Source organism: Corvus kubaryi, unplaced genomic scaffold (genome assembly GCF_017639235.1).
Source record: "Corvus kubaryi isolate FWS band 111438036 unplaced genomic scaffold, C.kubaryi_AGA036_p1.0 37334, whole genome shotgun sequence".
Taxonomy (NCBI): Eukaryota; Metazoa; Chordata; class Aves; order Passeriformes; family Corvidae; genus Corvus; species Corvus kubaryi.
Genome location: NW_024581108.1, coordinates 19,017,400 through 19,039,773, shown reverse-complemented (window position 1 = coordinate 19,039,773; position 22,374 = coordinate 19,017,400). Strand labels below are relative to the sequence as shown.

The window sequence follows — 22,374 nt, the reverse complement described above, 5'->3', positions numbered from 1 at the left end:
GTTGGGGTTTTCCTTCGTTTGTTGGTGGGGTTTTGTGTATGCATTTCACTCAATATAAGACATGAGAAACTGTTAAAAGCAGTCAAAATCAGACCCTAGAAGGGGCTGGTCGGATCTGTGGTTAACACTTGTTTTAAAAAACATGAGGCTAGCTTTTTGCCTGTGTGTTCTTTTAACACTTTGGATCAGGTCTATGTTAGCAAAAGCCAGAGAGGAGAAATTCATCCCAGAATTGAATGAGCTGCTACTACACCTTTCCATGGACTAAGATGGCATTATCTGAGCACGTTACTTGTACTTGTTTGATAGACTCCGTGCTTAAAATCAGTACTTATTTTCCTGGCCAGGAAGTAAACAAGAAAAAAGAAAAGAAAAAAAAAAATCAAAGGAAGGTAATTGGTAGCAAGCTCTAAGGGTCATCACAGTATTCGCCTCCACTTTGATATTTTACAATGGCTTTAATGCTGTGCAATTACGGACTTGTTTAAAGTCTTCTCATTTTCTCTTACAAGCAGACCACCTCACATTTTAAACATCTGCAGTAGTTCCAGCAATGAAACCAGGGCTATTGTAGCACTGAAATCTCTAAAATTGCAGTGATTTTCGGTTGGATAGTGATCCACTGTACATCTGGAAATGTAGATGTTGCCCTCAGGGAGCTGTATTTGGCATAATTTCCTCCTTGAGAACAGGACACAATGGGATCACAGCTTCTCCTGGTCTCAGCTGTTGAGCAAATCCATGTCAGGCCTAGTAGCCAGTGCTCTTTTCCCCTTGATCAGCTGGGCTTTGGTCTTTGCCGAGTTGAACATTTTTCACTAAATGAATAGCTCTCAAAATGCAAAGTTCACCTGTTATCCTTCCATTTAGGAAAATTGAGAGTTTTTAATCTTTTCTACTCTGCATTCAAGAGATGAGAGAGAGAGAAAAAAAAACAGCTAAATGCCTCTATTTAAATGTAAATTTTGACTTTTCAAGTCTGACAAAGTAGGGTGTTTGTTTTTATAAACAATATATATATATATAAATAAAAGCCATGGAAGTGATAGAACTAAACCATGCTCTTGTTGATATTTTTCCCACATAGTAATTTTTGCTCTCATCGTGTTGCATACTTTTTTTTTGTTGTTTCTTTTTGCTTCAAAACTAATTTTGCTGTGAGAACTAGAACAGAAGATCATTAGGAAGAAATACTCTGGCACTGGCTTGTGCAGAGAAAACATGCCATCTGCCTAATGTGCTTCATCTTGTGTCAGTCTAAGCTGTGTTGTTTGGGTTTAACATGCCAATCACCAGCCTAGAAAGAGTGCAGCCACACATCCCAGCCAGGGCTCCAAATCCTTCCTGCTTTTCAGGGACTACACTCCTTAAGATATAGGCCACAAAATTTTGGACAGAAGATGTATCACCTATCATGAGGGTCCAAGGGGCATTTGTGCAAGGTACAGAAGTAGTTCGGTTTATATTTTTCAGCCTTCATCATGCCACAGTCTAAGAGGCAAAAGTAAAGACTCAGCCTCAAAGTGGGTTTTTTGGAGGGTCTGGCTGGTGCACCATCAGTGGCCAGGTTCAGGTATAGGATCACCTTCCTTAGCAGATGTTTCTTCTTCCAGTCACAGCAACCTTTTCTGACAGATGAATGGTGCAGGTCTGAGCTGGGTGAATGTAGCTGCTCCTATCGTGTTACACAGTGCGTAATAAAGACTTCAGCTTATTTTTTTTATTAAGAAAAGACGTTGGCAGACAGCTTTAAATGTCTGCCTAAGGACAAAACAAACTGAGTTTTGTAGATAGCTGGGGTTTTTTTTCCTTAATAAATAAATAAATGGAAAGATTTTTATGTTGATAATAAAAATAACTAATGCAGAGCTTCTTCCACTAGTGCCTGGAGACATGGACAGATGTGGGATTTTGAAGGTATAAAGAATTGAAATCTGTTGGCAGGTAGTTGCTATAAAAATGCCTATCCTTCCTGCTTCTTATTACAGACCAATATTCAGCAAATGAAGAGTCTCTGAGAAAGTTAATGATGACAGGATCAGGTTCCAACCGTCAGAGATAGCAGCAACCCCCTTCCTTCAAAGAAATCCAAAGTTAAAGTACAGCTCCGGACTTTCTCCGGCTCACAATGTGGTGTGTGGGAGTGTGGAGGGGAGGAAACTGTCAGGGAAACTATGGAAAAACACAGCAAGTTCACCAATATTTTGCTTTGCCCATGAGTTGTCTGCCAAAGTTTTGTGCAAGACTTTGACTGTGCTGCTGTTGTGTGGAGTCGGTTTTTCCCTTGCTGCATGGCCTGTGGTTGGAATAAGAGGGCAAGCCTTGTTTTATCACTTTTGTCTTCCTGATTCTCTTCCCCAGTCCACTGCAGAGGGAGTGAATGGCTCTGTGGGGCTTATCTGCCTGGGAGGGTTAAATCACAATATTGTTCACAATGCTCAACCTGAAAACCATCAGTGATGGTGCAACTTTCAGAGAGCAAAGATGAAATGTTGATCTGATACATTCACAGTTCAGAGAAAATTCCTTTGTTGTCCATTACAGACAGCTGTAACAGATACAGAGGAGAAGGAGGAAAACAAGTTTAAAATACTTGTAACTTAAAGATGCATTTTTACACACAGACATCTGTACAAAGGTATGTATATACACACATAGGGGAAAAAGCATGCAGAAACTGCCTAAATCTCTAAGACAGCCATTGGTCATGTGGGTCAGCTGCTGCTGTCTAGAGTGGGAAATATCCTTCTGAGTCTGCCACACCTTTGTTTAGTAATGCCCTGGTGGGTCCTCTTGAGATTGTCACTTATTTCCTACAGCACTGTGCTGAATCTTGTGTCCCTGATGTTCTGCGAGAACTGAATATCCTTTCTGTTGGAAATAGTTAAAAATCGTGGTCCCCAGGATGTGCTTGCAGGGGAGATATTGTCTTTGAGATGTTGTTACTCTACATAGACGCACAGATACCTGTCCTGCTGTTTGGTCTGAAAGGAAGAGCACAAGGTGGCATCGCCTGCACCAATACCACAGAACCACAGAATGGTTTGGCTTGAAAGAGACCTTAAAAATCATCTAATTCCAATATCCTGCCATAGGCAGGGACACCTGCCATTGGATCAGGCTGCTCAAGGCCCCATCCAACCTGGCCTTGAACATTCCCAGGGCAACCTGTGCCAGGGCCTTATCACCCTCACAGCAAAGAATTTTTTCCTAATACCTAATCAAAACCTGCCCTCTTTAAGTTTGAGCCATTCCCCCTTGTCCTTGCACTACATGTACTTGTGAAAAGTCCCTCTCCAGCTTTTGTGTCACCCTAGTGAGGTACTGGAAGGCGCTATAAGGCCTCCCTGGAGCCTTCCCTTCTTCAGGCTGAGCAACCCCAGCTCTCTCAGCCTCTCCTTATAGGAGAGGTTCTCCATCTCTCTGAGCATCTTCATGATCTCCTCTGGACTTGCTCTGGCAGTTCTGTGTCATTTTATGTTGGGGGGCCCAGAACTGGACAGAGCACTCCAGGTGGAGTCTCAAGAGCAGGGTAGTGGGGAAGAATCACCTTCCTTGACTGCTGGCCACACTGCTTTTGGTGCAGCCCAGGACACCTATTGGCCAAGTATGAGTAGGGGAATGTTGGAGAAATAAAGTTTCAGATACAACTGATGCTGATAAAATGCCCTGCAAAAGGCATGATATGTTGTGCTTTCAGCTGTAATGGCAGACCCTTCCAAAATGTCCATTAAATTTTAGCTTTTATAGCACTGTGCAGACAATAAATACTGCTAGATGTAAAGCTCAGAGAAAACATCCCACAGTTTGGTACAAAATGTTGTGCTGAGCTGTCTCTGAGGAGGACAAACCCAAAAAAACCTGTTCTTCCCAACTGTGGATCAATCATGGGTCAGCAAGACAATGCCAGGTCAGTTCTGGTTTGTATTTGCATGCTTTCCCTCCCCTCAGCATTTATGTCTGCTGTATAGTCCCTAACCTCTTTTGGTGTCCTTGTGTTCCTGTTTATCAGCTTTCACTTTTATCTCTTCCTCGGATGTTCTTGCTGCTCGTCCTGAGTACAAGGAAGGAAAAGAAAGGCTCAGCTTGCAAAGGAACAGAATAATGACCATGGACAGCTTCTGCCTGTGGCAAGGCTGTGCCAGGAGGGTGAGCAGAAAGAGCTGGTTTGGTTTTCAGCTGTCAGTCCCTGATAGAGCACGTGCACAATGTCCATCCACAGCCTTCCTGTCTTCTCAGGCAAGTGGATGGCCACCAAACCTTTGAATGACACATTTAGTGTTGTTTCCTTCCACCTGACTGAGGAGGTTTGCAGTTTCCATCCAGGTGTGGGTGTTCATTTCTTACTCCACACAGATCTACGTAAAATAAAAGCAACTCTTACAGGTCTTCTAATAGGTCCAACTGATCCAATATTCTGGTATGTTCTGAGTAAGTGGGAAAAGACACTCAGGGGCCTGTTTAAAATATTTTCCATCTGCAAAATGGGTGCCATGGACTGATCCAGACTGCACTGGAAAAGGGTGAGGCTCCACAACATCTCTAGTACATTGATGACATCACTGTGTGGGGGAACACAGCACCTTTACCTTTGATGTCCTGCTTGTGGTTCTCCATGTTTTAGGGCTTGTTGAGCTGAAAGCTTTAAAAGGAGTAGGACCTACCTTGGAGTAATTTGTCTCATCTCTTTTTAGAGAAGAGTTTCAACTGTAGAAACACACATACTCACCACCAATCAACACTGTACCTTTTTAGAAACTGCAGAAATCTCATTCTGCAGCATAAATCAAAGTGTAATTGGAAAATTAGAACAGTGATGCTGCATCAAACCCAAGGTCTATTTGGCTCAGAATCTTATTGCATATGCTAAGGGATAGACTAAGAAGAGAGCAAGACTTCTGATAATGTGTAATTTGGGGATAGACTAAGAAGAGAGCAAGACTTCTGATAATGTGTAATTTGGGGATTTTCTGCTCAAGAAGTTGTGTTCACTGCTTTGAGTGTAATAACATAATTTTTCTTTGAATTTATCTAATTGATCTTTCTGCTCACCTGTGTTTTGGCCAAAATCTGGTGGCAGTGAGTTCTGCAGTATAAGCTAATTTAACAAACACTTCATTTTTTTTGCCTTTGGTCTTCTGCCTGCTGACTTTATATTCCGCCAGCTGCTACTTATTTAGTAAGAAATAGTGAATAATGATAGATATTATTTGAGAGACTACAGAAACTGGTAGTTAAATAGTTTGATTTACCTACACACAATTTGTCCAACTGCAAGAGTTCCTAGGAAATTAGGGGACAGGGAGCCATAACTCCTAGCCATTGTTTTTAGTCCACCACTCTTTGCCTTTGTAATTAGAGGAGAGGCAGGCAATGTCTTTGGGCCTTATTTATGTACTTGTAAAGTCTGTGTTCCTTGGTCCGAGGGTTCTGCAGAGGTATAATTAAAAGTTAGTGGTAAAGCACAAAGCTATTAATACTGCTATGAAGTGAATAGTTGAACAGGAATTCTTGACCTTAATATAGTTGGAGGCATATAAGCAGAAATTAATGATGCCTGAAGACATTAAATGACTTGTGTATTGTCACACAGCAAGCGACTGTCTAAGGAACAGCACCAAGGCATGCTAAAACCTTCAGTACAGTTACTGGGAGCATTTCAGCTGAGAGAACCTTCAGAACCAGAGCAGAGCTAAATTTAATTACCCAGTGAAAACATGGTCATTTAGATATTTCTGTTTCATAACCTAATTTTCTTGCTTTAATTATAAGAGAATAAGTAACAGTTACTGCCTCAGCTTCTCTCTGGCGTTCCTTTACTCTCCCTTTCCCTCTTGCTTTCTTTTATTCATTCATTCTCTTTTATAGTAGGATTTCTTCCCTCTTCTAAAAAGCTGTTGATTCTTTCGCCACAAATCTCCTCTGTATTTTCTGAAGAGCCCTCTTTCTGTAGAGCCAGTGCTGTTCAGTAGCAGAGAAGTGAGCAAGGTAGGATTTCTAAAGCTCGTTCTGTGGATCACCTGGTTGGGGACACACAAGTGGTGTTTGAGATGGGCAGAGGCAAGTGAGACCAGCAAAGCTTGGGGTGAGGTAATGCCCCAAGACCCTGCTCAGTCCCACTCCTTTATTCTAATAATTCAGGCAAGGAATGATTTCAGAACTCGGGAAGGTCAAAAAACAACGGTGCTGAGTGTATGTGCATGTTTGCTTCTGTATGAGGGACAGAGAAGGAGGAGACAGAACAAGGACTGTCCTCCTTCAGACTCACACTTCTGGTTTTGGCTTGAGGTCAGACCCTAAATCCATAAGAGTGTATTTTCATAATCATTTAGGGTAAAAATTATACAAGAATTGTCCATACAGCTGAGCAAAAAGTCTTGTCTAAACTTGATCTGGGTCTTAACATTGTCCCTTTGGCACCTCTCTAATTTAATATGCATTTGAACAGAAGTGGCTTCTCGACAGAGCCTTTCACCTCTAGGTCACCCTTTCAAATCCAATTCAGGCCTGTCGTGACCAAATGTTGCTGCCATCTGATGGCTCTTCTGTGTCCTGTGTGAATTGCTGGCTTCGGTCCAGGGGCTGGTGGACAGGTGCCTGAATTGCACAAACTGCCAGAGCTGACACTAACTGGACATCTCTGCAGAGGGGTCAAAGAGTGAATCAGCCCAGATGAATTAACACTTAACTTGTACACACTGTGATGCTTTATATCTTCAAAGTGCTTTACAAACGTCAGTCCTCAGGAGGTGGTGTTACCTGCACTGGCAGGTGAGAGAAGCAAGCAGATAACGAGACAGGATCAGAATATGCATGTTTCTGACCTCCCACTCTGAGGCCAGGACTGAGTTTAGCTCCTTGCGGGGTGACTGATGGGCACACCAGAGTAGGACTCAAGCTCCTGTTCTTCTGTGGATAAAAGCATTCCTTACCTTTTAAGACAGGCAGGAAAGTAGTACTGATGGGCATTCCATCCTTTTCCTGAACCAGAGACCAACAGAGGTCTCTTCTTCATCCACTTTGAGGCACTAGGGAGTCATGCCAGGTTATTCCTACCATCAAGAGGTATCATTATTTAGACTGAGAACTTGCCATGAAACAGGGTTGGTAAATAGTTGCTTTGGAATAGCAATTGTGTTGGAGTGGTTCATTCTGAGAGACAACAGCTCATGCAATATCATTGAAATGTTCTGAGAAAAATGCTTGGAGTGTTAGGAAGAATTGCTGGAAGGTCATGCAGAGTTAGTGGCACATCAGAGTTTGCAATTTGCTTCTGCAGGGACACTTAAAAGACATTGTCAGACTGTAAAGGTGTCCACAGAAAAAGCAAAATTGGCTTCATATCAGTGAGAGCAGGAGTGGTTCTAAACTGGCATGTTCCTTTCTCTGGAAGCAAGATGAGGAAACCTTTCTTTCTTAAGGTTTTTAAAAATAGTAATGCCTTTTCCTACTATTAATTTCTTGTGTAAATAATTGCTGTTGTTGCCATGGTGTTTACAAAGGTGAATGAGCAGGTGGTCTGTGAGATGATGAATGGAAGGAGAAAGATGTTGTCCCTATGGTTACAAAAGGGGAGTGGTATAAATCTGAAATAGTGCCTCTATTAAGGTGTGGCTTGCATTGTCTGAAAAACCCAGGATGATTCTGTAGGACTAACTTGTCAGAGGTTATAAAGGATGGCAGAGGAAAATGTGGAAGTATTTAATGCTTTTTTGGGGTGGCAGGGGAAATATGGGGAGAGGGTAGAGGTAAAAAAAGTAGTTTGGGTAAAATTCATCTTACCAGGCATCCAAATCCAGGCATTTCAAGGGAAGTTTGAAAATACGTGCTATATCCAGTTTGAATTCCACCTCACGTTCCCTCGGACAGTCAGAGGAGACAAGTGCCCCACATGCCCAAAGAGCGATTCAAGGCACTGGGCAGAATTCAGTCGGGCTGAAAGGGGAAGGAGTGGTGCTTTGTAGCTGAATGCAGACTGCTGGCCATGTGATGCTGAATGGTAGGTTTTCCTTTATTTTCCATAGGAGCACATTGTGCTCCTGTGTTTTCTGGTGCCACCACTGTAAGCATGGCCAAAATAACTCATCCTGAGGTAATGATGTGTGTATGTCAAAAGGGATGTCTTGGAGACCTGTGCAGAATTCTCTTTTGGGAGATCCTTTTGAGGAATTTTTCTTCTGAGAGATACCTGGGGAAGCATCAAAGAGCCATTCTTCTGGGAATTTCTGAATGTCTTCCAAACGAAAAGGGGCAAACTCCTTCTGCTGAGAGAGCTGTTGAATGTCCATTTGCTGCAAACAGTGGTTTAGTAGCAAGAGCACACAGTGTGCCTGGAGGCTGTTCCCTTCCTTGCAACAAATGACAAGCCCTGGTTTTAGCAGCTGGTATAAAACATTGCAAGGAGTTTACCCCATCCCCTATATGAAACATTGGAGTGGGGAAGGCTTTTGGATGCGCCTCTCTCTAAACCAATTGCTATGCCCAAGAATTAATAAAATCCATATTGAAGTGACAGCTGGTGGACAGAGCTGGCTTCTTCCTGCATCACTTGTCTCTCTAGTGGCTCATGTTCTGGGCTCAATGCACATTTATGCTTTTATTAGGGCGTTTATTGACTTCTATTTATTTATTTATTAAACCTCTGTTTTCTTAAGAATCATAATTGCACTGTTCAAAATCTAAGTTTGGTCATACCAGCACTAGCTATTAACATAGTTCTTTCCTTTTACTCTTTAATTACTGACCTTCCAAAGGCATTCAGTGAAGGAAATGAAAATGAAGGCAGGTGAGAATATATTTTCTCCAAACTTTATGTGGCATCATGAACTACCTTCTGTACTACTTTAACTATCTCCTCTCTTGACAATGGGAGTTCCTTTTTCTTAATTCATGATTTCTTTCATTTTCTCCACCCCCTAAATTATATATACATTTCTCAAGCTGACAGAAACTTAGACTGACTCAGTCGAGCAGTGGAAAGTGAGTGTCACAAAGATAGGGATTCAAATGAACTTTAGAACAGAAAATCGTTTGCCTGTTTATTTATACTGGGTTTATATGGTAAGTGGCAAGAAGAGATAAAAACCACTCTTTTCAAGGAAGAGAATGTTGTTTTCCAAAGAAGTGGGGTTCAGTCATTGCCTGTGTCAGTCTAGTAAGTGATTTCTGTTTTGAGACACAGAGAAGAGAATGACCAAATCTGCCTTTGTTTTCTGGAACTCTGTAACCCGGGTCATCCAGGTAATTACAGCTTTACTTAAGAAACGCTGTGAGAGAGGAAAACTCTGCCATTGCTTGTAAGCACAAAGAAAAGACACTTGAGAGAATTAAATTGCATGATGACTTTTATAAGGCATCTGAATCGTTTTGCATTCCACCTCTAAAGCAGAAGATGATGAGTTTAATATCATATTGTAGGATGTAACTGGTAAGTCTCTCAGAAGGCAGCTGTGGCACCCAGAGATATTTGAGCCTAGTTTTTCATTATTTTCTGCATAAAGGCTGAAGCAATTGTGACTATGAGGCTTTGAATCACCTCTGAATTTATTCCCACTCTCACTCGCAGGTGCTGCAGCAAGAGAAGCCCTAATGGGGGTGGGTTGTGCTGTGTAGATACTGGCAGATACCCCTGGGGTATGGCAGCAGATAGCAGTGGGTTAAGTGTGTTTGCATGTGCTCATGTAAATGCAAACATACATTTATTTACTTCATTCTCCCACTAAAGTTCTCCTACCTCCAAGAGCAACAATTTCAGAAGGTGACCTCTCTGCTGACTTTGCTGAAATTGCCATCAGTAGGTGACATTATATATTTTATAACATGTTAATTCTGTGATCCTGCCTGAATTGCTGGAGATCAGTAATTATGTCAAAATCTTCCAGAGAACCTCAACTGAAATATAAAACTTTATTCCTTGCTTAAATTTGTTGTGTGGCAGTGGGGGAAACAGTTCCTACATGTAAAGCACCTATGAATATGTATGACTCTAAAGAGGGAGAAGAAATACCAACCATTATTGTTCAGGAGCATAGCATAATTCTTGTGAAGCTTGTGTGCAAACAAGTTGTCTACTACTTGAGGCACGAGGTGGCAACCCTTTAATGTCACAGAGACTGGGCTGTTATTGTCCATTTTAAGGCCAAAATAGCTTTGTGTCTGGGAATAAAGGGACTTTTTCCATTAGGAACTCATGCATTATATCAACAATGCACTGAATTATTTTGTTCTGTAATGGAGAATGCTCAACGTGTTTCCCTTTGATAAAGTAATGAATGTGAGGAAGAGAAATGTGAAATACTGAAATGCTGTTCGGCTCACAGCCGTGTCTGGAAGTAGTACAACTAACCAGCAATGTTAAAAAACATGCTGAATGGGATGGACAGTTGCAAGTTTGGACTGAATTTAGTGCACAGGAATATGTGAAATAGAGATTTTTATATGTTCAGTGGGAGGATAAAGAACAAAGACCAGAAAAAAACCCAGTCAAATAATTATTGAGGGCTAACGTAAGAAATTACTTTTTAAATACCTTGAAATGAATGACTGGAAAAATGTTTTTGAACACTTGTTTGAGTGATGAGTTACCTGTTTAATGTCATGGCTGCCAAATAAGAGATCTGGAAGCTTAATCTTCAGGTGAATGTGACATCTGTGAAGGACACTCTTCCCTCACAGATAACCATTGCAACCAGATTATTTGAAAATAGTTTTGATGAACAAAAAAAATATCTTCAAAGAAATTTCAGCGCACCAGGAGACTTTCTAATATTCTCTGTGACACTTCTACCAACATTTTTTTTGAGTGAGGATCCTAGGAGAGCTTAGAAAATACTCCAGGGACGCTGTGTTAGACTGGATAACTTGATAATTGAATACGAAGCTGAGGCTCAGGTCACTCATGTTCTGCAGGTGAATTTCTTGCTGGATAGCCTATGGAAAATTATCTTAGTAATCTGTGCCTCTGCATCTCTGTTTGTGGCCACCTTCTTCTGGAAACAGCTTGAAAACTATAAAGTACACTATGACACACCACAAATCCTGCAGTTTACACCAGCAATTTTATTTGTGTTAAGTCACAAATTATTCTAGTCTATTGTTATATATCTCCCTGTGCTTCTCAATTACTTTATGTTGGTAACTATGCTCCTATAAAGAATTCTGTCTGGTTGTTCTAAAATAAGTATGACTTAGGTCACTGACTTCTGTGTGAAGGACATTCATGCTTTACAAATACCCAGTTTAACTAGATTATCTGCTCACTTCATCAAATCACTGTTTTGAGACTCTACAACATGTTCTGTTTTATGGTGATATGCCAGTGTGCATCTGATCTCATCAAATTCTGTTTGTGATGGGGAAATTATCTCATGAAAATAGTATTACTTAATCTTGGTTTTAATTTCTGTTTACTTGGAGAGGAAGAAAATCCTGTGTGGTGTTTCATGCTGTCAATGCTAATCTTTCTCCTCAGTGCTGTATCTCCAAATAGCAGATGTGTGCTTTATTGTAGGGCTGGTCCTCCATAGCACAGCAGAATGTTTTGGCAGAAGAAAACAATTTATTGTATTAGAGTCAAACACAATCAAATGTTCCCTTCCCTATGAAGCGTGGTCAGATATTGATATTGCATTAGCTAACATTTTAACATAGCAGAGGCTTAATAAGGTACATTATTACTCTCTCTAGGCTGTTTAATTAAACTAAACAGTGGCTGTGTATTATACATTGGTTTTCTGGCAGGGGAAGGTAAATCTGTATTATATTAGTGTCACATGCCAAATGATGTTCTCCCTTCATCAGAGATTCTTTAGAAGAGCTGACACTGCTGTCACATGAGCTGCATAATCCAGCCTGCCTTCCACTGGACTGTCCCATAGCTCAGTATGCTCCACCAGCCCAAGCAAGCTTTGTGTGTAGGAGAGGCTTGTGGTTGCAGAGCTTCATGTTGTATTTCAGTACAGGGATAAGCATCATCAGCATCATGCTGCCAACAGAGCTCTTCCCCATCCCTCTGTTGAGGCAGGGACATCTGAGCTCTGGGCACCAGGATGGCTCCAATGGCCCCATGCTGGCCAGGTGACAGGGGCGGGCTTGTCACGTCATTTGTTCAGGTCTGGAAGTTGTAAGGATTTGGGGAAACTGGGTAATCCAGTGGCATCTGCTCTGGTATCACTCTTTAGTGCTGGGCAGTGCCACCCACTGCTGCTGATGGTGCTGTATGCAGTGATCCAGGTGAACATTCCCTCTTTCCCACTTATGCCATGGGAAGGGTATGGGAGAGCAGGCACTTCTCTGCTATGGGGTCCTGCTGTCTTCTTTTAAAGCAGGAGTTGGTGCAGAATCCTGTAGGGAGCTACAAGCAGAGAGGCCTTCCAGGCACTTGCTTGGGAGAGTTGTTCTGTTGAGTTATGCTAGAAAGCAGAGGAAGACAAAACATTTGCAGTATTTCTCCTTATACACAGAAATAAACTGCACAGGAAATACTGGTGTCTTTTTTACACAATTTTGAGCCCGTTTCACCTGGCAGAAGGGAACATCTGCGTAATTCAATGCAGAACTGTGCAGTGATGGCAAAACTTTGCCCAAATAATCGTGCTCTAGAAGTGGAAGGTGCATATTTTTATCACTGTCAGTAAGCCCTGTGATACTGTTCACAGTGAACGGTAACGTTGTGGCTCTGTTTTTCACAGTGTCCTGTGTAAAATGTTCCAATATTCTCAAAAAAAGCTAAAGAAACATCTGTCATGGTCCTTTGTTGTATTTCACATGCCCCCACAGGGAGGCAGGGATGGTTGGCTGCATCACAGTGAGATCTTTAGCGTGGCTCCCTGATGCTGGCACCATGGATGGGTTCAAGAATGGCAGGATTGGATTTATGGCAGGCTTCACCTGCATAACTCAGTTATGATTTATCTCATGCTGAATGTTTTGTTGTCGTTGTTTTCCCTCTACAGAAGATTAACCTGGAGTTCTATATTGACATCCATGCCCACTCCACCATGATGAATGGCTTCATGTATGGGAACATCTTTGAAGACGAGGAAAGATTTCAGCGACAGGCTATTTTTCCCAAGCTACTCTGCCAGAATGCTGAAGACTTCTCTTATGTAAGTCATGTGTTTCTTAATTAATTTTTTCCTAGTTTTCCTTTTTTTTTCCTTTATGATAAATCTCTGGCTTCATTCGATTGAGTGAATTTTATTTCAGTATGAATAAAAGGCTACTTAAAAATTTTGTTATTAGCTACCATCTTCCCTCTTATACTTACGTTATCCAGCAGTGGTAAGTTGTGATCTTATTCATGTTCTTGGATACATCAACACAAACAGGTTCTTTGTCTTCTGTATGTTAGCCTTTGGTTCTGAATTACTGAAACACCCTGTTTTTCTCAGATCTTTTGTCTTTTGAACAACTGGATCCACTTTATTGTTCCATTGTTTATATTAATTTGTCAAAGTTTTTACTTGTACACTCTAAATAATAATATGCTAGCAAATAGAAACAAAATTAATTAGCTTTCAAGAAAAGGTTAGAAAGGTTAGATAACCTGTGTTGGAAGTTGTGGCGAAGGGAATGTATGCTTTTGAAATTTTTTGGTATTACCATAGAAAACTGTTCTGCAAGAAGATTTACAGCTGTCCAATACTTACAACTTGGAGCTTGGGAAAGAGGAAGCTGGGTTCCAGGAGCAGCCTGTTCTTACCCAAGGAGACCTCAGTGATTGAGTTTCTGGTCTGCACCTGGTTGTTTCAAAAGCACATTACAGATAAGGGGCATTCACAGATCACAGCAATGAAAACCTGCAGTTGATAGGAGTTGAGAGATTCTGTGCTCAAGCGTGGGATTTCTCTCTGCTACTGTGGGAGATTAGGAATTCCTGTTAGCACAAGCCTTGGTTGACGAAGGGAAAATCTTTGAGAAGATGATGGAGGAAATAGAAGCCAATAGCTAAATAAACAGCACATCTCCCTTTTGACTGTCTAGCCCAGAGTTCCACCTAGGTGCTACTGGCACTGGGTACATTCAGCTTCCCCCTGACATCTTGTTGGTCTCTTGAGGCTGGAAGCTCTTCCCCTGCTATCTGTCCAGGCCCTTCTTCCTAGGGCAGCTGTGCAGATGAAAGTGTTGGAAAAGGGACAGCCACGAAGTGTCTGACAGGTGTGAAGTGACTACATGTCCCCAAATAGGAAGGTCTGTTTTCTTGTTTCCAGCTCCAACCATGTGTGTTATGTGACTGGTTGGAAATATCAGGTGAAGAGAGGAAGGGAATCCAAAATCGGGGGGAAAAATGTGCTGAAGACTTAAAATAGTGTATGTAAATATGCCCTATTGCCCACTCAAAGGGAAGGGGGGAAGTGCATCATTAACATTACCAGGCTGGTGTTTGAAAGTGTGGGAATGGACCACTGTTGTTACTAATTAATTTTCCAAAGCTTCAGGAGGTCTCATTTACATTGTATGCTGCTGCGGCCATTTGTTGGGATTATAATACTTCAACAGCAGCACTTCAAGTGAAAACTGGCGGCTGCATGAAGTGTTGTCCATAATTGACTAGCTCCATGTCTTCACACAGCACAGAGACAATGTTCCATTATGTTATCCATTGACAGTATCATTGAAAAGATTACTCTCCTTAAAGCATCTGTCAACCTTGATTGATTTACAAGGGACAAAGCACTGAAAAGATTTGAAGTGCGGGTACAATTTTTGCCACCGTTTAGCATACATAATGGTTCTCCTTTGATGTCAAAAGCTCATCTTCTATTAATAATGCAGAGGGATTTTGAATGCAGGCTACTTGTATGGAGTTCCACACTAATAACCTACTTGCTGTGAAATGGGATTCACTTTGGAGAAGCAGTCATTTGGGTTTTACATGTTCGGAATGAATCCCAACTCAAAGGGATTTCTTTCAGTGCTCTGCATGATTGCAGCTGAGCCCGGCACGGGTTAGGGAAAGCAGGCAAATCCTAGTCTGCTCCTCCAGCCGAGAATCTGGCAGGAATCACGCAGCCAGATGCAAAAGAGCATGAACAACAAGCCTAAGATGATGCGATCAAATGCCTTGTGCCGTTTTGTCTGGCAACCTTCTATTAATATACTTCAGAGTGCATTTCATGCCTGGGCTGCTTTCTTCACCTGTCATTTCCAATAGGCCTTTTTATTTAAATGACAGCATCCAGGGGAGATTGGTGATTAGAGTAGGGGATGGATAGGGGATTTGTACCCACACGCCTGTTGTAGGACCAAAGGAGAGTCACTCAGTGTCTCTGTGCCCTATCTGTTAGGAAAAACACTTGACCCACAGCTCTCTGGAAGGCTGACTGTGGTTCGCAGGCATAAGTTGTGAAAGGGACCAGAAATTCCTCATTTTTACATGACTTCAGGAACACAGGCCTGCCTTTGGCTTAGCTGTCAACATGTGAAGAGGAAAGTGAAAGAAGAGCTAGGGTGTTTTGCTCACACATAAATACATGAGACATTCTTAGGCAGCTGCCTGGGCAAAAGGGACAAAATCTATAAGGAAAGCATTTTATATTTTCAATGTTTAAGAAGGATATTTTTAAACACTGGGGAGTAAATATAATCCATATGAAAGCTCTAGCAGTGAAAGCTGACAAGCTCTTTTGAAAAGCTGACTCACTGGGTTTTAGGAGCAGCTGTTGACACCATGTCTGAGTGCATTACACATCAGCCACGGCTTGGAGTAGTTGCAGTTTTTGTAGGGATGTTCTTCATTTGACCTTTCTTGTTTGGCAGAGTGGATTAATCATAAGGACCAGACACAAGCATTTGAGCATTTCAAGAACCTGCTAGTCTTAGGGGTGGCTAATTTTGACCTTTGTGACAGTATGAGAGGAGACCATCTGTTCTCTCTGGTTCATTTAAAGGAAACAACTGCAGCCGATCTTGGGTGGCTTTATCACTTTGCAAAGATTGCTTTCCTTTGCAGTTAAAGATCAGCCAGAGGCACTTGGCCTGATCTGGTCAGTTTGGTTTTTTCTTTCCTTTGGACTCTGAACTGGTGGCACTTGGGATACATTTGAATTCTCATGTCATTTTCTTGTATTCGACCTCCCAGCAGAGAAGCTTCCTTAGAAACACTGTTTGACCTTTGTGTGCCAGGGTTAGCCAAAGGCCCTGATACCAGCTTGGGGTCCCATTATGTTGGGCATTGGGTAACTGCTGAGAAAGTCCACAACCCCAAGAGCTTCCAATCATGCTGAAAAAGACATAGAAAGTGGGTGAGAAGTTATTTGCTTGAAGAAATTGGAGAATAAAACTTGGATGTCCTAAGTGACAGACTTATTTCTTTGTCATCAGTTCCCCGTTTTATATCATGCTCACACTCAAGAATGAAGTTTCTAGACAACAATCCACCCAGTTTCCTTTAGGGAAGCATGTTGTTAACCCCAGTGCCATAATGCTGTGACCTAAAACATGCTTTAGAGACTATCATTGTCTCAGCAATACGAGAAGATGCAGATATGGAATGATTTGCACTAGCACTTTTTGTGGTGGTTTTTCGTTCGGTGGTTTGTTTTTTGTTCAGATATCAAACACAGAGCAATGAAGAAAAATATTTTAATCTCTTTCTATTTTCTGCTGCCTTTCTTTGATCCACAATCTCCAGGTCTGCTGTTCTCATTTTCACAGCTACCCCCCACCCAAGCTTTCTTAGGGAAGACGTGTTTGTTCCAGCAAACCTCCTCCCATCTACCTATGGCAGCCACTCTGGGCTGTTATGATTTACCCTGGCTGAATACCTCCCTCTGAAGGCAGTTGTGGTGCAAGTGCCTGAGGCAGTAATATGAACATTGAAGGATCAAATCCCAGTAATCTGTTCTGAAATAACAAAAAACCAGCTTGTGTTGCACATGGCTGGACAGGGAAGAGGAAGCAGTAAGAAAGTTGCCTGCAATTTATCCTGAAGTAAAATCATACTCACTGGCGTCACCACTTCCTAAGTGCGTCTCTGCTGTTTTGGTGAAAAAAGACTCTTGTCCCAGAAAGGCAAAAGCTGCTGTGTTCAGGTAGGTTTTGTTAACATCATGCAAGCTTAACAGATCTACTCAGAAATCTCTTAAAACCTGAGCACAACAAATGATCCTGCCTCCCTTTTTGTAGTCTTGTACCAAGGCATATCCAGGAAGACAAATATAGCTATTATATGCTTTAGCACCCCTCTGGGATGCATTTCTGCTTGCTGCCTCTTGGACGTGTTGCTCCATAAATTTATTTATTTATTTATTTGTTTGTTTGTTTATTCTGGAGGCTGGGTGAGCCAAGACAGGAAATGTGTTTCTGGTGGCACAGGGAACAGACTGTAAAGTCTGTCCTTCTGAGGGTTACAGGCTTTGGTCTCACAAGAACTCTGCCTTTTGGAGAGTCTCAGTGAAATGAAATTGTTCCATTATGTTGTGCTGCACCAGTTCACCCCTCGTTGTATACTGAGGATTGAATTTGTATTGCAAAGAAAAGAAAAAGGAGACGGGGGAAGTGTTGGAACAAATGGATTTCCTTTCAGTACCTTCTTGCCTTGTTGTTTGTGCATATAGGAGTTGACAGTACCTTCTCCATCCCCACGCAGGCAGAAATTTAGAATGTACACAGAAGAAACAAGTTTTCATAGCAATTTTATGGTGTATTTTCAAAGACCATCATTACTCTTACCTAATGTCAACAGCCTCCCAGAGCAGCAGCAATGAAAGGAGCTGCTGTAGATTCTCCTGCAAGCTTCCTCTCCTGCAGAGCACCACAAATTCCCTCAGCTGGGACAAACTGTGCTGGGAAGGAAGGGCAGGAAGCTGGTTAAGAACTGGACACCCGTCCCCCTGGAAGGATATCTTTTTGGGTATTACCTTTTTAACCACATGATATTTTAACATATGTAGAATACAGGTCTGGATCAGAGAACGGTCCTGGAGCAGTGAGGGAGCCAAGAAGGAATGTGAGCAATGGGAAGCATTGGGTTGCTCTGGGAGCAGCAATCTGTCCCTCCTTAGGAAGGTTTTGATCCCCTGATTTAGGCCTCCAAGTGAGAAGAACTTCTCTTTGCCACAGAGCAAAGCACTTTTTTCTGCAGACTATTCAAAGCAACTGGGTGCATGATGGCTGTATTTTCCTTTTTGCTTCTCATTGTCCTAGTTTTCTGTCATTTGTATAAATGATTATGAAAGCACTCCCAGGAGACTGTGCTCACGCTCATGAAAGTATTGTAAAGAGAAGCATTGCAGGCTATTGCTGGAGGCTATTTTATTGTATATTTTGAGGAAACGTCTCGTTTTCTACTGACAAATGGAGAAAGTGAGAACTCCAGGGACCTGAGTTATTTTCTAAACAGTGTGATTATTCTATAGGGCTTAGACTAGGAAACGCCACCATTGGCATCTTTGGGGGAGGATGTGCTCTGAGAAGCAGAGGCTGCTATTAGCAAAAAAAAAATTGGGGGAAGAGCAGACCTTTTCTTCCTTATTAACCTGAAGCACTTTCAGATCCCCTCTTTGTGTATATCACTGGTCACAGCTTGGGTTGGCTCTTAAAAGGGAGATAAGTTCCAGGCTAACTCTGGTTAATGGGTGACAGGATAATGTTTGAGTGGGTGACATTGTCACTTGCAGTTAAGCAAACTTCTGGTGATGGGGTGATGCAGACTCACTAAGGGAGGAGCTGAGAAGACCTGAGGAAGGATGTTTTGGGATACAGCACACTCTTCGTGTGTGTGCCCAGAATGGCAGATCCAGTAGCAAAGAACTCTGACTTAGGTTTGCTTTCAGGATGGGGTAGAATCTGCCTCCTCCTCTTGTTTTTTCCAAGTAGGCTGTGATGGGCTACCCAGCTCTGTGGGGAAACCCTTGTCTGGCTCTCTGAAGGTCTCAGGCAATGCCACCCTGCTTTGTTTGGCTGCAGGTGTTGTTTAAGGAGCTCTCTCAGAAGAGCTGCTGGTTTGATTTGGATTCCAGTCGTTTTAGCTGCTGTGCTAAAGCCAGTGAGCTCAATAAACAACTTCAGAGCTGTAGCACCCGGGGAGGTGGGAGCCAGGAGCACAATCAGTTTTGGTGCACGTGGGGAAGGGTTCTGGGGAATGTGAAATGTGGGGACAAATCTCTGCACTGGTGCTGCCAGTGTAACTGGTGCAAGGTGCAGACACCTCCATCAGTCCTGGAGCTGTAGAGCAGGGCATGGATAGTAATGAGCAGTAAAAAGTGCAGCTATTGTACTTCTCGCAGGTGAACAGCTGAAACCCTGAAGCATGAAAGCCAGTTACTTTTCTAGCTGTGGAATTTCTTAAAAAAAGAGAACTAATTTGGTACTTTTGGTCTTGAGGCATAAACTGAGAGCTTATAAAGCTCTCTCCTTCCAACCTCTCTGCTAATGACCATGCAAATATGTGTTTTTATCAGGAAACTTAAGCAGGCATGACTGAAAGACACTTGGGAGGGGGAAAGATCTGGTGTTCCTTCACTGCACATTAGAGGGAAAATGAAGCCCCTCAGGGAGCAAATGTGTGTGTGGTGACAATGTACCTTTAAACTGTTATTTCTCTGAGGAGAATTGCACTTTAAAGCCTGAGAATGTGGTGCTAGGCAGGTTGTGTTCATGTTACTCCTACAACAGTGATGCTACTTCTAAGAAAGGGTGGTTGCTCTCTGCTTTCCACTGAGCAGGAGGAAGAAGGCAAAAAGAGGGAGTAGAATGGTTAAAAATCTCTTAGGACTTGAGGCTATTTGGCCTTCAAGTTTCAGTTTTAGGCATTCTCACATTCTGGGAGCAGGTCAAACTGTTCCAGATCTCCTCTGCATGCCTCTCCTCAGATTTCTGCAAAACAAACTCGGTATCAGAGAATGTTCCCCAGCTAAACCCAAATTTTGCTGCCCATCTCAGTGTTTCCTACCAGGCACAGAAATTATGAAACAAAATGCTGTCAACTGCAGAGCCTTCTCTGAGAGTGAGTGAGCCCTGTTCACAGGAATATCAGTCCAATCTGCCTGTTCCCAAGGGATCTGGAAAAGCTTCAAACAATGGAATTCCTCTTTGAAATGATCCTGAACTTTTCTAAACCTCCTCTTCCCAGACTTCAGTAGTCACAATTGATTTTGAGATGAAACAAGTTTTCTTCCTGTGCATCAGAAACACGGCTAAGCTGCAAGGTGAGATGAATCGTGGAGTAATTTTGAGCTCTGTTCCCATTTCATCACACCTCTGCTCCCAGAATCCTTCCTCTTTGCCTGCTACCTCCTTCAGATCAGCTGTCTGCTTTGGGGATTTATGCTGACTGTGGCTTGTCAAATAAATTGGACGAAGCCTGCCTGGTAGCAGCCTCCCAAATGCCGTAATTTCCAAGTCTCCAGACCCAGTTGGCATGGAGCTGATGATAGTCTATCACAAAAAAAAACCAACAAAAACCCCAAAAAACCACCCCAAACCACACTAACACATCTACTTTCCAGTCTATTAGTAGACTTAATGGAGCTGGTGAGAGGTGGGTGTGATGAGAGAGTTAAGTTGGCCTTTGAAGTAAGAAGTTTGCTCAGTGCTTCCAGAGAAGTAAGGAGGTAAGTTTTGCTTGTAAAAGAGTTTGGTGGGCTACCAGCTGCAAGAATGGCAGGGTCAAAGCAGCTGGACGCATCATGGCAGGAATCAGCTCTACTCACATGAGGAAAGCAAGCTGCCAGTTGCACCTGTTTAAAGCTCCCTGTGGAGGGGCAAACAGAAGAGCCACGGTTTGTAATATTGCTATTTGCAACCTTCCATGGCAAAGATTCCAAAGCCAGTGCATTTCTGTGCTCTCTCTCTAACTTTTGCAGCCTTCAATAAAGTGTTCTAGAAAATGAGAGTGGGTGAGTTATGGCTGATACTGTAAAACTGCTCTCTGGGATGGATTTGGCACTGTCTGGGCTCCAGTTCATTTCCCAGTGGCACGTCTATTCTTCCTTGATGACAAGTGTGCCATTCCTTTTTTCTAGAGCACTAACTTTTTTATTACCACTTTTTTTGCCACACTGGGGCACTGAGTTGAGGGCTCTTAGAGGTCAGACCTGCTTTGGAAAAAACCTTTTCGTCTATGAGGGCAGCAGCAGCAGACAGCTCTGGTGAGGTTATAAATGAGTCCTGATTGCACTTGGCCATTGCTGCTGTTAATCAGTGAAGAACATGAAACAACTTGTATGCATAATCCCAGCTTACCCCAGTAGGTAAACTGTTCATTTCTTAACCAATGAATGAGCAAAATGTGGGCAGTTTTTCTGGGTTTGGAGTGGGGTTTTTTAGGAGTAGTTAGGCTCAGTTGTGAAACACAGCTATGGAAATGGCATAGGGTGACCCAGCATATTTCTAATTATGTGTTGTGATATGAAACCATTCTCTAATTATGAATCCTCTTGGTGGTTTTGTCTCTGCTTTTCTCCAAGAAAGATTTCTAACATCATTCTCTGATTCTTGAGCATGCGGTTGTACATGCTACATCCTTTTGTAGAACACTTCCTGGACCTATATCATCTGCATATATCAACAACTTTAAGGAAGATCTCTTTATTCTGAGTTTCATGCAGATACTTTGTGTGTGAGGAGAAATGATCTTCTGGGAAAAATTCCTGTGCACACTAGAGCTCAGATTTTTGAAGATGTATGCAGTTTGCTACTTTCTTCCACAGGCACATCCATAATCAGTTGTGTTGCAGGAGATGTGAACAGCTGGTAAAATCTATCTCTTGGATTTCGGGAACCTCCCTGGACCTTGCTATGCCAGAAATTCATCTTCTGCATTCTGTCAAAGCCTGGGACCAGATTTCTGAGTGGTTGGCATTTTTCTGAGTGCTTTGTACTTTTTTTATTTTCTTTTCTTGCTGGGTTGGAGGAACACCTTAGGGTTGGTCAGAAATGATGTGCAGTGCATACCCTGGATCCCACGTTAGGAGCCTGGCAAGGCCTGACTTGCACTGTGATCATACCTTGCTCCTTTGTTTCTTCATGTGTTGAGCAATTTCAGAAGATGACAAAGATTCATTCCCCGGCAAGTTCTGGATGAGAAAGTCCCTTTGTCCTGCTGTCAGTGAAAGGTAGAATGAAGCTCCCATCCATCACTGGCTGGACACAGCCTGCTTGATCGTTCATTCCTTTTTATCATCCCTTCTTCTACTCAAAAGTGGATCCAGTTTTACTGGGGCTTACCTCCAGTTTTTCCTTTTGTGCAACCTGTGGTTTTCTGATGCTGAAGCAAGACAAGTCCCCTCTGTGGTCACACACACTGAGGAGGAGGTCCCACCATGCTGCACCTCTCAGATTCCAAGCCCATCAGGTCTACAAAGGGTGGACAGGGGCAAATTCAGTTTTAGATGTGTGAGAAATGTGCTGTTCTCCCTCTTCACCCTTTGG

At 42.4% G+C, this 22,374-nt stretch overlaps 1 protein-coding gene across 1 annotated transcript in view; it reads left to right on the top strand.

Annotated features, from left to right (window-relative positions):
• The window catches only part of AGBL4 (AGBL carboxypeptidase 4), a 585,664-nt gene that overhangs the window by 476,757 nt on the left and 86,533 nt on the right, over positions 1–22,374 (top strand). The window contains 1 exon segment of the mRNA XM_042030660.1: positions 12,954–13,106. Within this exon segment, the coding sequence (XP_041886594.1) occupies positions 12,954–13,106 (153 nt within the window).